Source organism: Paramisgurnus dabryanus, chromosome 18, assembly GCF_030506205.2.
Source record: "Paramisgurnus dabryanus chromosome 18, PD_genome_1.1, whole genome shotgun sequence".
Taxonomy (NCBI): domain Eukaryota; kingdom Metazoa; phylum Chordata; class Actinopteri; order Cypriniformes; family Cobitidae; genus Paramisgurnus; species Paramisgurnus dabryanus.
Window position 1 is genome coordinate 22,783,930 of NC_133354.1, and position 16,641 is coordinate 22,800,570.

At 36.0% G+C, this 16,641-nt stretch overlaps 2 protein-coding genes across 2 annotated transcripts in view; both read left to right on the plus strand.

Annotated features, from left to right (window-relative positions):
- Positions 1–5,551, plus strand: part of ubtd2 (ubiquitin domain containing 2) — a 32,554-nt gene extending 27,003 nt beyond the window's left edge. Inside the window, exon 3 of the mRNA XM_065287317.2 lies at positions 3,662–5,551. Coding sequence (XP_065143389.1) covers positions 3,662–4,077 — 416 coding nt within the window. The 3' untranslated portion in view covers positions 4,078–5,551. The remainder of the gene's footprint in view (positions 1–3,661) is intronic.
- Positions 5,552–10,411: 4,860 nt separating this feature from the next.
- il12bb (interleukin 12B, b) lies at positions 10,412–16,456 on the plus strand. The gene is made up of 9 exons (XM_065287319.2): positions 10,412–10,828; positions 11,111–11,192; positions 11,881–12,144; positions 13,728–13,833; positions 13,917–14,089; positions 15,492–15,661; positions 15,839–15,954; positions 16,045–16,081; positions 16,169–16,456. Exons 1-8 carry the CDS (start codon positions 10,691–10,693, stop codon positions 16,073–16,075), a joined length of 1,080 nt encoding a protein of 359 aa, XP_065143391.1. The 5' UTR covers positions 10,412–10,690; the 3' UTR covers positions 16,076–16,081; positions 16,169–16,456.
- The last annotated feature ends 185 nt before the right edge of the window (positions 16,457–16,641 follow it).

Genomic DNA, 16,641 nt, shown 5'->3' on the forward strand with positions numbered 1-16,641 from the left:
TAAATAAATGTATTTAAATGCTTTGCTGGCTTACTTTTAAAGTGCTGTTTGTGAGACTTTCGTCCTTTTTAAAAGCATTGTGCTTCACTGTTTTGATCTCTACTTTCCTTAGATTGTACAGGTTTAAAGGAAAACACCACTGTTTTTCAATATTTTACTATATTTTTACCTCATCTTAGACTAATTAATACATGCCTATCTTTTTTCAATGCGTGCACTTAATTTTTGTACAGCACGTCGTTAATGTGTTAGCATTTAGCCTAGCCCCATTCATTCCTTAGGATCCAAACAGGGATAAATTTAGAAGTCACCAAACACTTTCATGTTTTCCATATTTAAAGAATGTTACATGAGTAGTTACACGAGTAAGTATGGTGGCACAAAATAAAACGTGGCAATTTTTTTCAAGTGGATAAAAAAATGAGAACTATATTGTATGGTTGAAGATCACTTAAGCCCGATTTATAATCGTGCGAAGTTCTACGGCGTAGGCTATCCGTAGCCTGTGCGTTGCCTAATGCGCACCTTGCAAAATTTTTAACAGCGTCTCAGTTCTACGCGGACCGCAAGCGCTGTGAATAGTCCACCAGAACCCCTCCTGTCAGGTAAAAAAACTGCGTCATAGGTATTTCCGTTTGCGACGGTGAAAACAAAGATGGGCCAAGTTAAGGAGTGATTGAACTCAAACTCCAAAAAAGTCGCTGTTTATTTACTTTCATCATTGCTGGTCTTCTCAAATCAAACACAAAAAGTTGCTGTTTCTTCTTCGTTTGTGGGTTAACTTGCCAAACTTCTTCATTGACGGTCACGCTGCTACTGTGGTTACACCATGGACCGTAAAAAAATATGGACATAGTGTCCGTGACGTCACCCATTGGTTTGCGAGGATCGTTTTTGAAGCTTAAAGTAGGCGTTGCCTGCCGTCGCAATCTTGGCCGCGCGTCACCGCGAATCAACCGTGGAAAACCGAAAATGGGTAAAGAGGCGGGACATGTGTGAAGCTGAGGTGAAACCACTCCCGCCTATTGCAAGTTTAGTGACAGCAGTGGCTGTTTAACCGTCACTCAAGTGGCCACGCCCTTAATTATGGAGAAGTTTAAGGCTTAATATAATTTAAACTAATGAGTTACAAAAAAAATTCACCCCCTTCACAGTTGTCATGAAGGGAAAAATTAGCTATATAGACCACAAACACTTTTTGTACCAGGCTGTAAACACATTATTTTCTACTGTAAAGTTGAGCATTTTTAACATGGGAGTCTATGGGAATTGATTCCCTTTTGGAGCCAGCCTCAAGCGGCCAGTCGATGAATTGCAGTTTAAGTCACTTCCGTATTGGTTTCATTAGAGAGATCAGATGGTTGCCCCTCGGGTTACACGCGTGGATACTGCCTACCAGCGGTCTGCGCGCGTGTTTGCACGTCGAAGCAGATTACGACGCAAACGTAAACCGACCATTTCAAAAATGAAAACCGACGCGGAACCTTCGCCATCGCGGCTATGCCGTAGGACCTACGCACAATTATAACGAGCTCTTTAGTTTGCAGCAATTCGACCTCGTGTGCAGTTATATTGAAGGAAGTTTGAGTGAGAGGGGGAGAGTTAGTAGTGATAATTTTACTTCACGCCGAGGTCGAAGTGCTGCAAACTAAAGCCGATTTATAGTTGTGTGTAAGCTCTATGGCGTAGCTACGCCGTAGGTTATTCGTAGCTTGTGCGTAGCTCTGCGTAGCCGGATGTGCACCGTGCCAATTTTTTTACAGCGCGTCAGTTCTATGTGGACCGCAAGCGCTGTGATTGGTCCACCAGAACCTCTCCTGTCAGGTAAATAAAGGTATTTCCGATGGTGAAAACAAAGATGGACCAAGTTGAGGATGGATTTAACACAAACTGCAACAAAAGTCGCTGTTTATTTACTTCCATCATTGCTGGTCTTCTCAAATCATACACAACAAGTTGCTGTTTCTTCTTCGTTTGTGGGTTAACTTGCCAAGCTTCTTCTTCATTGACGGTCACGCTGCTACTGTGGTTACACGTGTGGATACTGCCTACCAGCGGTCTGCACGTGTGTTTGCATGTCAACGCAGACCCAAAAGTATAAATGAAAACCGATGCGGAACCTACGCCATCGCGGCTACGCCGAAGGACCTACGCACAACTGTAACGAGCCCTTAAGTCAGGGTTCCCCAAATCTTACCCTGGATGGCCAGAGCACTGCAGAGTTTAGCTCCAACCCTGATCAAACATACCTGAATAAGCTAATCAAGGTCTTCATGATCAATAGAAAATCACAGGTGGGTAAGTTTGATTGGGGTTGGAGCTAAACTCTGTAATGCTCTGGCCCTCCAGGGTTAGATTTGGGTAACCCTGCCTTAAGTGCTCTTCCACCATACAATATAGTTCTCATTTTTTATCTGCTTAAAAAATCGGCACATTTTATTTTGTGCCAACATACTTACTCGTGTAACTACTCATGTAACAGTCTTTAAATAGGGAAAACATGGAAGTGTTTGGTGGCTTCTAAATTCATCCCTGTTTGGATCCTAAGGAATGAATGGGGCTAAGCTAAGTGCTAACACATTCAAAACGCACGGTACAAAGATTAAGTGTACGCATTAAAAAAAAGATAGGTATGTATTAATTAATCTAAGTTCAGGTAAGATATGAAAAAATTGTGTTTTCCTTCAAAATATGCTTGCATCAGGTTGTAAAAAAATATTTGTATTACATCAAAGCATTTTGTGTAATGTATATCTACAATCCTTGCTTTTTGAGCATATGTGCAGGTTTTGAATGGCGTAGTCCACTGCATTAAAGGTTTACACATGGTAGACTTTTTTATTTGTTCATTATTTAAAGGTTTATTATTTAGGATCAATAAGGTTTCTTAATGCCTGACTGATCCATCACAATACTGCATAACAACAAAAATGCTTAAATAAATTAAATGCTGCATTGTTTAAAGGTATTGCGGAGGATTTTCTTTTACTGGGTGGATCATCAAGACTATTGGTCCTCCTAGTTGTCAATCAGGAGTGTTGCACAATTGCATTATTTTTAACAGTGGAGAAGGCGGTTCTTTTCCAAAACTCGAGAAAATCCTCCGCTACACCTTAAACTTTTAGAAGGATCTCTTGCCAGAAATGCAATATTATCTTCATAACTATATTATCAGTGGTGTATAAAAACCTTACCCTATGTAAGTCCCCTTACATGGAAGTCACCTTCATGTTTCTACAGTAGCCCTAAATGGACAAACTGCTCTATAGAGCGCATTTTGTCCCTGCGTTGTCTCAGATGATGACATGTTTGTCTTGTGGCGGCTACCATATGCGTTTTTAAATTGAGGGGTGAGCTGTTGGTTGCGATTCGCAATCTTACCCCTAGATGCTGCTTAAATATTCACACACCACCTTTTAAAGAAGCAATCTGTAACTTCTGCCTCTCTATCGCCATTTCTGTTCGAAACAACATTGCAAGTTATTTGCAGAAGAAAAGTTCAAATGAAATTAAACAGGCTTACACGTAAATTTATGATAGCTCAAACTAAAAATGTTTTTATAAGCTTAGTCTAATTCTTTTATCTATTTGCCCCATTTTTTTTTTTGTGAAATAAGTTAGGAGAAATAGTAACTTGGCTTTTCTTTTGTCTCTTCTCCAGGCGCTCTGACCGAATGCTACGATGAGCTGGGAAACCGCTATCAGTTGCCTGTCTACTGCCTTTCACCTCCAGTCAACATGATTGAGGAGAAGAGCGAGTCGGAGACCATTGAGATCCCGGAGACTCCAGCCAGCGAGGGCCAGGAGTGCCAGCTGCGTCTGCGTCTCTCCACGGGCCGGGATCTACGACTCGCGGTTCGCACCAGCGACAGCGTCCAGCAGATGAAGCGCCGTCTTCAGGCTCAGGAAGGTGTGGCCACCGGCAGCCAACGTTGGTTCTTCTCAGGCCGGCCGCTCACTGACAAGATGAAGCTGGAAGACCTGAAGATCTCCAGAGACTATGTGGTCCAGGTGATCGTCAGCCAGCCGCCTGCGACCCCACCACTGCCACAGAACCCCACGCCTGTGGAAAACTAATGCCTCGATTGAGACTTGGAGATCTGACTAAATGTGTGGGCTGCAAGATCTTTGAGATTTCTTCGATTTGAGATGGGCCGTTTCTGAGTCTAGAGAGGAGATCTCTAGAGGCCTTGTCCTGCAAACACTCACTGCCTTTGACTTGACTTGCAACAGCTTTTCTCAGTGTCGAGACTCAGACTTAAGGGTCAAAAGCCTCAGGTCTATAAAAACTGGAGCCAAACTTGGCCAAGAGAGGTCCAGTATGGCAAATGGACGTTTATTATTGCTGGTTCTGCCTGAAATTCGTTATTTTGAAGTTTATGGAGCTACACACTTCATATCCTTTTTTTCTTATGAGCTTATGTCTGCAAGGCAGACCTGAGATGTGGACCTACCGGTATCAGAGCTTTCAAATCTGAAATATAGGGGGGCCAACAGGACTTTCGAATTGATGCGGTTGGCTTTCAACAAGGAGGATGATCATTTGTTGAACTCTTTTCTTAATTTTCATTTTTTATTAGAAACTTTGTAACCAAAAATATATGAAGATTTTAAGAAGTGCAGGGCCTGTTACATGTCATAAAAAAACTTTTCCTTCAAGTTCTCCCTTCTCCTTTTGATTCCAGTTCTTGTTCAGATAACCTTTCAATTAAATTCTGAAACATCATTTATTTTAGTTTTTTTATTTCCATTTCAAAAAGGGGAAATTTCTCTGTCTTAAAATCTAGTAGATTTACTGTGTGACCTTTGGAAAGTATTAGTAACGACATGGATCATCATATTTTTGCACTTAGCTTTCAGTCCTGAAGGATATTCAACTAAATATCCTCCACCGAAGACCTTTAATCCTTTTTGTCCCTGTATAACTGTGTAAAATCCGTATAGAGGGCCGATTTATTCATAACCTGTGTTTCAGGATTTTTTTAGCTCTGCGTGGTTTTCATGGTGCTACATTGTGCCTCACGCATTACAAGTCCATATTACATGAATCTGAATGGGTCTGAATAGGGTAATGATGTATTACATTTGTGTTGTTTATGTATAAATGAGAAAGCCATAAGCAGGTAAAAATGAATCTGTTTAATACAAATTTGGATGTGTAAGAGTATCTGCGATTCCCTTTGGCTTCAATAACGCCCCATTTGGAATGTGTAGATGTCATCTATGAATGTAGCTGTTTATTTAAAATGAGCATTCTCACAGTTTACTTTATATTTGTCTTTTTTTATTCAAATTTTTTGGCCTGTATAGCGAGCTGGATGGTAAAGGCAAGAATGATATGGAACCGATAGAAAAGTAATTTTAGCTCACATCACATACGAGAGTGGCACGATTCAACACGTCACTGCACATGTGCTAACCGCAAACCCACAACTTCAATTTTGTTTTTAAATGTTTGGCTTTGTCCTGTTGATAGACAATAAAAAAAAACAGTTGCTTATTTTAATGACACAGAATGCGTTTTTAATTAAAATGTTGAACATTTGTTACACTTCAGTATTGCAGTGTCTGATTTTGTGCTACATTGATGTGTTTATTATTGCTACTATGGTTGAAATCGTGGTTTTGCCAATGGTAATCAATACATCAAAAAACTATGCATAATTTTCATAAGGTTTTGGTCATTATACACTAATGCAGGATCCTATTAATGATTTGTTAAGAGTACAAAATGTCCACATCATGTTTATGCACCATGTTATATTCCATGGGAAGTGGCTTGTTTATGAGAACGTGATTTTTCTGGGGTTGAAGCCTTAGCCACAAAAAAACCCATGACCTTTTAGAGTTTGTTATTTAAGCTTTATAAGTGTGGATATAAACGTTTATCTGGTAATAATTAATATGCTGGATATTTTACTATCATTAAATCGCGTGTTAGAGGAACTTTGTAACTATACATGTGCGACAATGCCGGTAATGTACAAAAGCTATTTACTGATGGATTGTCATAATGAGAACAGCGTTTATTGCAGACAGATTAATTGTAGGGAAAGAGCAGATACACTTCCTCATCACTCTTAACAGTATGAAAAATATTGATTCAGAGACAGGACTGGGATTAAACCCTGGAGCACTGGGGCCAATCTGGAGTTGAAATCCTTCCATTGGGAATCACATGGAAAATTTATTGCAATAATATTCCAGTTTAACACTGTGAAAAGTATAACGCTACACATTTAGAAATAGAAAAATAGAAAAGCATTTGCAAGGTAATAATAGCTGGACCTTCTTTTTAACAGTAAGCTTTTACGTTGCACGTTTGGTTTTGTATTTCCACCACAATGGTACTTTCTAAGTCTGGTTGTAAATCAAGCGGTCATGTGTTTAACTTTCAATTTGCAGGTGGTTTGTGGAAAACTTTGGTGATGTTATTTACCTTTCGCTTAGTGGTAGAGCCCTGCGTCCGTACCGCAAAAGGTCATGGGTTTGAAACCATTGTGCTGAACATAATGTATACCTTCAAAGTTACTTTAGGTAAAAGCAAAGCGTTTGGATAAAGAAGCATTTGCGTAAATGTGAAACCTGTGCCATCTTATAACTAGTAAAAATTCTAGATTTTATTTTATCCTACCTATACATTGTGGCTTTGGTTTGTAGGTGTTCTGAAATCTTGGACACGCACGTTGTCACATTGTTATACTTTTTATATTGTCATGCTAATGAATCACTAGGAATTTCCTTTCATTCTGTAAATGGGTGGGAGGTTGTGGTTGACTGTGAGAACTAAATAGACAAAGGTGAACACTTTCTCCTTTGTGACATTATAGGTGAATGGTTAACTTCAGCAATAGTAGTAAATCTGGGTGTATTCGATCACTCAAAAAAAAAAAACATTTGTTTACTCACCCTCATGTAATTCGAACTCTGATTCCTTTCTTTGTTCTTTGGAACTAAACATGGATTTTTCACAAACTGTTTTGATTTTTCCATTCATAATAAGAGCCTTTTGTGAGCACTTCTTCTCAAGCTTCAGAAGAACACCAAAATGTACAATAACTTCACATGGCTCATGTCATATGTTTTGAATACACCGTCAGATGCCAAAATGGAAAAAACATGGTCCCTACAGTAGCTTCACTATGGCATAACAAGTTTTCAAAAAGTACATCGTTGCACCTAAAGTGTTCATATTATTACCTCAGCCTTGCATATTGCTACTAGGGCTGTCAAAAGATTAATCGCGATTAATCGCATCCAACATAAAAGTTTGTGTTTACATAGCATATGTGTGTGTACTGTGTATAAATATTATGTATATATAAATACACACACATTCATGTATATATTTAAGAAATATTTGCATTTAAATACTGTATATACATTTCTATAATTTATATTATATATAAATATAAATATTTTATATATAAATATAAAAAATTTTTCTTAAATATATACATGATTGGGTGTGTTTTTATATATAAATAATAATTATACACAGTACACACACATATGTTATGTAAACACAAACTTTTATTTTGGATGCGATTAATCGCGATTAATCTTTTGACAGCCCTAATTGCTACCAAATGTATATATATATATCCGTACCTAAATGGTACATATTAGGAACTTTTAAAAGGCTACTGTCCCAGTGACAGCTGGGAACCATACTGTATATATTTAGGATTTATAACACACAGGATTTATATGCTAATTTTATTTTTTATATCTATTTTGGCCCCCATATATATTAATTATTTGATGAAAGTCTGGATCTGTTCCTCTCCTTTCACATTCTTTATCCCTGAACTGCATCATAACAACTTGAACAACGGTAATATTAACAGCACGAGTAGAAGAGTGAAATGTGTTGTTTGTGTATACCCTTTAAATAACTTTTATATTAATATTGTAATGCTCTGCATTTGCATTTGGCAGTAACAACCTTACTAGTTTTGCTTTCCGAGCTTCATCTAATAGGTTGTCTTGGCCTCTCTTATGCTGCGTTTACACCAACCGCGTTTCAGGCGTCAAAACTGTGTGTACCGCGCCTAGTTTGCCGCTTGAACAGTTTAAATGCATTCGCGCATGTGGAGCTAAGTAGATGCGTGGAAAAAGCAAGCATTTGATGTGCATCAGAGGCAAAATCCGCTTCTTGTGGGAGGTGCAAGTGCTTTGCCGTTGTCTGTTTGCAGGATGGCTGATGTTGATTTATCGAGAGAGTTACCGGTTTGTATTTCGTCACCTTACTATAGGGGGAAAATAAACGGCACGGGTCGCTAAGCGTCACGTGACTCAAAAGTGAAATGTGTATTTACAACTTACCAGGTTGAAGCGAGGTCCTTTTCATTCCTGTCTCCTCTATAGAAATAAGAACTGTCGTATAGCTCCGGGTGACTGCTTACGGACAATATCAAGCCTTCATGCTGAATGAGCAGCAAGCAGGCTCCTCATTGGTTAACACGGCGTGAAAATCCGGCAAAGTTAAAATTTTTCAACTTCGACGTCAGCTGCAAATTCGCGTCAAACGCAAAATGCACAAAAAGTACCATTTCGCGCGTACCCCACCATAAGCTCAATTCGCGCAAATTAGACACACGAATGAGGCGGAAACGCGCCATGATACCTCCAGACGTGTGTCAACGCATCTTCACATTGACTTAACATTGAAATCACTCGCGCTTGCCGCCTCTACCGTGTCTGGTGTAAACGCAGCATAACACTATAGACGGTTTCAGCAGTAACAACATAAACAAACAGCTTTCGTGAAACAACAACTTCTGAACTCTGCAAAGAATTAATAACAATAAAGTACCTTTAGAGTAGTTTATTTCTGATTTCAAAATGAAAAGTAGATTACCTGAGTTCAATTCATAGCTTAAGCGTATCAAAAACTACACTGAGCTAATGTTTACTGTGTAAAATGTGCACTATATAATGTATACAATGTTAAAGATGTAGTGGAGGATTTTCTCGAATTTTAGTAATAAACCGCCTTCTCCACTTTTTAAAAAAATGCAATTGCGCAACACTCCTGATTGACAACTAGGAGCACCCATAGTCTTAATGATCCACCCGAAAAAAGAAAATCCTCCGCAATACCTTTAACTACAGATCAGCTGCCAAACCTCCCTTCACATTGCGGTGACCCATGATTGCCGTCTTCCCTCGTTTTTAGGAAACCAAAACATTGTTATTTTCCTAGAGGTATTTGTTCCAGAGTTGAGTTTAGGCACTAGCCAGACTATTATATCTGCAGAGACCAGATGTTAAGTTACGTCCATATGCATAACCACGACACCGCTTTGCATCCGAATTAACCATCTATAGGCCTATGGCAAAGCATGCATATTCTCCATTATAAAACAATGGGTTTGGTTATTCCTGTAATTCCTGTACAAACACATTTCTGGATAATGCAATGTCTTTATAGAGTAGCTATACTTTTAACTTTATGAAAACAGTTTCAGAAAGATAATTTCTCTAATAGGGATGATGTCCAAGTGCACAGTGAGGTTAGTTAGGGATGGTTTACTGGATGAACATTGAACATTTAAATGGATCTGGTGTTAAAATTTGTCTTTATAGAGGTCAGTATTGGGGTGTCCACATACTTTTTGTTATGTATTGTATATTGTATCTATAAACCTAACTTTAGCCAGAATTCAGATATAGAAAAGTATAGAGGAAAAAAACTGATTGGTGTTTTTGGGCAACATCTGCACTGATTGTTAAACTGAGTGATAAATTAATTTGTCTTTAAGAATGTGTGATGTCCCAAATCAAGCCTATAATGAGAATATGAGCATCAAAGTTTGTTTAAGTCATTGATGTCAATCTTTGAGATGATCTTAGTCAGTTTTAAAGATGTCAAGGTTATATTATCACTGAATGTTCTTTACCTTAAAATGATTTTATGTAGAAAACAATAAATCATAAAAAAGACACATTTGATTTCTAAGTCCACATTTTTTTGTTGTTTGTACTATAATTCTTAATTCTGTGTAACTAGAACCTGTTGTACACAATCAGTAGTTCATGTTCAAAGACAAATATTTGGTTTTTATATTTATTGGTACTTTCTAACACCAAATAGCTGGGAGAAATCTAAAATGCAAGTCAAACCAAGGGTCGGGTCTTCGGAGGTTAAGTCATCGGTTTGAACTTTTAAGTAAAAAATGATACTTAGTATGTGCCCTTTGTGTTCGATAACTTATCACCAGTATATCTGTGGGGATTTAACTGACATAAAACAAAAGTGAAATTAATCAACAATAGTTATAAAAACATGAATCACAAAAAATTACCGCAGTATGTTTTGTGTGAAATATCAAAATCATTTAATTCTGAGACATGACCTGTGAGGTATTTTATTCTTACAGATGTGATACAATTAAAGCCCCCAACACATAACAAGCCCTTGTTACACTGTCAGAAAAAGTGGTCAAAAAATAGTCAATGGAGCAGTATACCCTTTCGAAAAGTACACCGTTGCACCTATAGAGTTCATATTAGTACCTCAGAGGTACATATTGGAACCATAGGTATACATATCTGTACCTAAATGGTATTTTAGGAGGTACTGCCCCAATGACAACTTGGGACCATTTTATAACCATTTTCTCTGACAGTGTATACAGACCATGGAAATCCCATATTAAACTGTCCATACCACATTGGTTTCCATATGCTTTTGTTCGAAGCCTCATGCTTCTGCTTGTTGGAAATTCACACTTCTGTAATACACAGACATATAAATGCACCGCAGGTCCAAATTGTCTTCAGTAAAAGGAAGAGGAGAGAGTCACAGCTCAGATTTCTCAAGGTAAGTAACAGGTGTCTTCACATCTGGACAGCTTATAGGATATTATGTACTTGATTTTTACTTAGATTTTTGGATTAAATTGAAATTAAATATTTTTTGTTAATTTGTTCAGTAACATGAAAAAATGAATACTTTTATAACATCTTGGCAAATGTTAATTTGAACATGCTAATACACACATTTTAAGATACATTCACTTCTGAACAAAATAAACTTATTATTGATACTAATAGTCTATCAATAAATAATTTTTATGTAAAGTGTTACTTTTTTGTATTTTAGATGAACAAGATTGTCTTTCTTATTCTGCAAACTGCCATTCAATTGGCAAGTGCCACTTCATTGAGGTCCATCAAGCCAAATGGTGACTATTGTTGATCTCATCTGCAGCTTATACGATATAAATCAAATACTATATACATTACAAGGCAGTAGTTTAAAAAAGCTCTTTTCAATGATTAAGTTTACAGGACAGTGCAGCAAAAGCCAAAATATCATAAAGTACACTGCGTAAATTGTTATCATAGCAACATATATATTTTTTATATTTTTCAAGTTATTTTAACTTAACAAATTGAGTTTAATAATTTCTACATGTTTTTAAAAGTTATGTCAACTTATCATAAGTCAAATAAAAAAAATGTACGTGGAATTATTTTAATTGTATGTTGAATTGACTTAATTGCATAATTAAATTGTTATAACTTGCTGCAAAAGTACAAAAGTTGTCACTGGAATAGTCCTTTTCTAAAGGTCCTAATATGTACTATTAAGGTAGATATGTATCTTTAAGGTACCAATATGTACCTTTTATTATGATATTAATATGCACCCTAAACCCATACTTTTTAAAAAGGGTACCACGACAGTGACATTTTTTATACCATCTGAGTGTACACTGAGTGTGTTAAAAGTACATTATTACCATACTTTTGTGTTATTTTGTTTTGATGGAGTTGGAAAATAAGGAAACAATTTTTCTCAGTACAGTAAAATATCCCTCTTATAAATGAAATGAAAACAGGTCTATTCTTGGCTCTTTCCTGTCATAGTTTTGGGTCTGGAGGTGAAAGATCTGAACAGCCATGAGGTACGGCTGGATTGTGGAGAGCAGTTTGTTGGGGAAGACATTCATTGGAAGATGAATGGAGAAATCATTCCTGAGAAAGGAAATCATATCACCGTTACCATCGATGGATTACGTGGAGGAAACTTCACATGCCACAAACCAAACGGAGATCTCCTGAATTACACGCTGCTGCTGGTTCATCCGGTCGAGTTCAACAAAGTAGTTCTCACGCAGTCTGATGATAAAGGTACACATGAACAACATCTCTCTCAGTTACAGCATTTATGTAACAGTGTAATTAAGTACAATAATTATTTGTTGTGGTACAAGTGACCTTTAAGGCATTAATAGGTTAGAAACATACACTGTAAAAATTCCTTGTTACACTTAAATTTTTAAGTTTAATCAACTTGAAATTACAATTAATTTCAACTTTCTGATAATAAACACATTTTTGATATGCTGATATATATTTAGAGACCCTTTTAATAACTAAAAGCATTTTAACATCAGCAAATACATTAAACACACTAAAAATGCTGGGTTTTCTAGCCAAAAAATGACAAACTCAGCTGTTACACAAGTGCTGCTCTACTTAAAAAACTTCAATTGGTAATACCTTAAAAAATAAGTTTTGTTATTATTAAATAGCCTATATTTAATAAGGTAAAAAACTTTTTTTAAAATTACTTCAATTGGTAAAACTTAAAATACTTAAACTTAAAGTGAAAAAATTTGGGTCATTTTTTAAGTTGATCCAACTTGTACTTTTTACAGTGTATAAACTAATAGATGCTGGGTTGTTTCAACCCATGGTTGGGTAAGATATGGACAACCTGAACTGCGGGTTAAATTTAATCTAGAAAATGTTCATATTTGACCCAAACGTGAGTTTAAACAGCCCAGATGTTTTAAGCATATACTCACTTTTGTACTTTCTTATTGCTGTTGTGAAGAATATCACACTTAAAAAAACAGGGGAACTTAAGTTAAGGGCTATATATCACCTATGTAGAACCATATCAACCACTTTTACCACAGGGCTGTTGAACGCTTTATTCTGAATGGTTGAGAAATGTGCCACGGGTTCGCATTATTTTTAGATTTAGATTTGTCAAATGTCTTAAAATAATCAACAGAGCGATGTCTGTGTTAACCATGGTGGCAGAGGAATAACTGACTACGGTCCTTTTTAAAAATAATTCACATCCGCGATGTAACGGGACGACGTGACTTTGGGTGTGCATTATTTTCAAATAATTTAACGGCCCATCGTCCGTCATTCCTTACTTATGGTTCCTCAGATGCTATGCAGGTACTATATAGCACTTAAAGTGGTTCCCCATATGATAATGAGCAAGTGAACAACATTTAGTGCTATACAGCACCATTTATTATTTATTGTTTTTAGTGTAATGAGCCTTATTCATGAAACACAACCATGCTTACCAAAATGTAAATTTTTTAATGAGTAAGGCTCATTACATTAATATACTTCACAACTATAATAATAACATAGGTTATGTACAAGCTGTCCCACAGATTGCTTACTTATATGAATTATTAATGTAAATGTACTTCAATATGTACTGCGATGGGTCAAGCTAGACATTAGGCCTGTCTATTCCCTAGACACTGAACCCACAACGCTTTGCACTGCTAATGCTCTAATGTTGCCAGCTACAGCAAATTAACATTTTTTTACACTTTAAATACGTTAATATGTATTCATGTATGTTTCAGTATTCTGTAGGCTATGCATGTATTTTTATATCTCTGATTTTACAGATTAAAAAACTAAAAAACTTCTCAACATGTTTTTCTACCTAGAATTCGTATCTTGTACGGCAAAAAACTACAGTGAACATTTTCATTGCTCTTGGAAATGGCATCCCAAACGCATTGATAGAGCTGTGGTATATTTCTCAGCAATCCGGTGATTATTAATGATTATTCTCTTACTGTATTAATCAATAGATTTTTTAAGGTTTATAATATATAAACTCTTTCTTTATGCAGAAACTCCAGCTTTATCAACTGCACTCTGGATGCTGATATCTATGGGATGACTTGTGTTGATGTGGCTTACTGCCCGTACTCTGAGGAGTCAATGAGCATCAATCTAACACTGCTGGTCAGAAACGAGTACAGGTTAGAGGAGCATCACAGGACCTTTCTCATCCGAGACATTGGTAAGGGCTCGATGCGCCTCCTGTTGGTCAACACCTGTAACTACAGGCCATACGGACCACAGCTTTAAAGCTTTTAATCATTTGACGGCTAGTTTCTGGACACTTAATCCAAACATAAAAAATATTTTGTTAATTGACAAACTATTAAACCAAGCGACATCAAACAATAACTAGCGTCCTTGCAGAGTAATCAAAGTGACAATAATTAACCGACTCATTTTATTCTGAATGGCCTTTTTAATTAATAAAATTAAAGTCTGTAAATTCAATTTTAGAAAAATTGTTTCTAAACACATTATAAATGTTAGACATGTTTTGCTACAAAGACTGTGAACTATGTCGTACTTAAATGTGGAGTTAAAAAGTATTTCCAAATTTCGTAGTTTAGGATCATTTGGGCGGGGCTAACACGGTGGTGGCCCCGCCCCTTACACGATCACGAACATCCATTCAGGTTGAAGCGGGCAGTTTACATGCGAGTGGGCGTGGTTTCACGCGTTTGACAGCAGAGAATCCTGCCTGTTTTTGCAAGATTTTGATCATTTATTTTATTTATTTGACGTTTTTTAATAATTTTAGATTTGGTTGGGTGGTTAATATCACATTTTCTGTGGTATCACAAACTGAGAACACATTTAATATAGGACATTATACAGACTTTCAACAATATCATCATTAAAAATTCATTTTATCATTTAAATTATAATTTATATAATAATTTTTTTTTAAATTAATAATATAATTAATTTTACTGTTATTTATATATATATATATATATATATATATATAAATATTTATATAATGGAGTAAATGTTCATTTTACAATCAAAGAAATATATCCCGAGAACACACAGATAAATAAAATATATACAACGAATGAAAAAATCCACCAAAGGCGTACAGTAAATGTACATCAGAAAAGTGTTGAAATGTTTTTTTTTTGTCTTCTTTCCAAACAGAATGTCTAAGGTCTATTGTTAAAATGTTTTGCATTAAGGGGTGTGTGTTCTCATTTAATGCAATGATGTGATATGTAGCATAGGGGCGGTTTCCCGGACAGGGATTTGACCAGTCCTAGACTAAAATAAATGTAAGAGATGACCAAACTTAAAACAACTTGCTCTGACATATCTTAAAATACAATGCACGCCAGAACTGTTTTTAGTAAGGCATTTTTGTTAAAACTAGTTATATTTCCTAATTAAAGTAAGGCCTAGTCCTGGTTTAAGCTAATCCCTGTCCGTGAACCGTAAATGTACCAGTAAGTAAGTACTATTTGGGGGGCCACTGTAGGTTATGAAGGTTCAAACAAGCCATTCAGTAAACACAGAACTGACACATTAGTAACCAAATCAGTTTTCATTCAACATGTACACTAACCCTACTATTATCATATTCTCAGTCAAACCAGATAAAGTGACTTTAACCAAGATTGAAGATCATGTGTTTAAATGGAGCCCTCCTGAAACCTGGAGTTACCCCTGCAGTTACTTCCCTCTCTCATATGAGGTGAAAGTGATTCCGGACATGGACTCCAATCCTGACTGTGACTACATGGGCCGTCGTGTTGAAGTAAGCCACTTTATTTATATTCATTTAAGAATAAAAATGTAACACAAAAATGTATTATTGAACTTCCATGTCCTGATTTTTTTGATGCACCACCGCACTCACCTTAACTTAACACAGTTTTGTGTGTTTTTTTGTTTTTCCTAAATGTTTAATATGTTGATCTCTTTACATTTATAGAAAAATGAAACCAATGAGACGCAATACACAGTGAACAAGAAAGCATATAAGTTTTGCGTCCGGGCTCAGGATCCATTTACTAAAACAGCCTGGAGTGACTGGAGTTACCACTATCAGTGAGTAGTTTAATACAATATTCATATAGAAATATTAATGCATTTTATTTATAATATATAATGTAACATTCTGCATCGTTTGTATAACAGTGGGAAAAAACACAAGCAAAGCTCAGAGTAATAAAAGGTGAGCCATTTTGGGTTATTTTAATGACCATATTGATCATTTTTTCTGTTCTGCTGATCTCAAATTTTTTTTGTTTAATGAATGCAGGTTTGCTCAGGGGAAGTTTCTGCATGACAGCGCAATGATCTGCTTTCAATATATATTATTTATATTTTTGTAAAATTACATGTGTCATAATTTTCTAGATCAATAAAATATTTTGTTTGGCTTTTGTCTTTCAACATGTATTTTTCCTGCATAATTTATTATAAACAATAAAATGTATACTTATTATAAACACTAATAGATATATTAAGTATTACAAGTGATCAATGTAATGATGTAATGCTTCAAATAAATTTTATGAAAAAAATATTGCTGTTAATCTAACCTATATGTTTTTAAATAAAATTTGTATTTACCTTTCATTCAAAGCACTAAATGCAAATGTGTGACCCTGAACCACAAAACCAGTCATAGCAACAAAAATACATTAAATGGGTTAAATTTGATTTTTCTGTTATACCAAAAACCATTATGATATTACGTAAAGATCATGTTTCATGAAGATATTTCCTAAA

What these genes read in the sequence shown, in the direction of transcription:
- il12bb (XM_065287319.2), top strand. Translation starts at nt 10,691, where the DNA reads ATGCTTTTGTTCGAAGCCTCATGCTTCTGCTTGTTGGAAATTCACACT. An exon ending in CACGCAGTCTGATGATAAAG is followed by an intron (nt 12,145 to 13,727) that starts GTACACATGAAC and finishes TTTTCTACCTAG; the next exon opens with AATTCGTATCTTGTACGGCA. An exon ending in ACATGGGCCGTCGTGTTGAA is followed by an intron (nt 15,662 to 15,838) that starts GTAAGCCACTTT and finishes TTACATTTATAG; the next exon opens with AAAAATGAAACCAATGAGAC.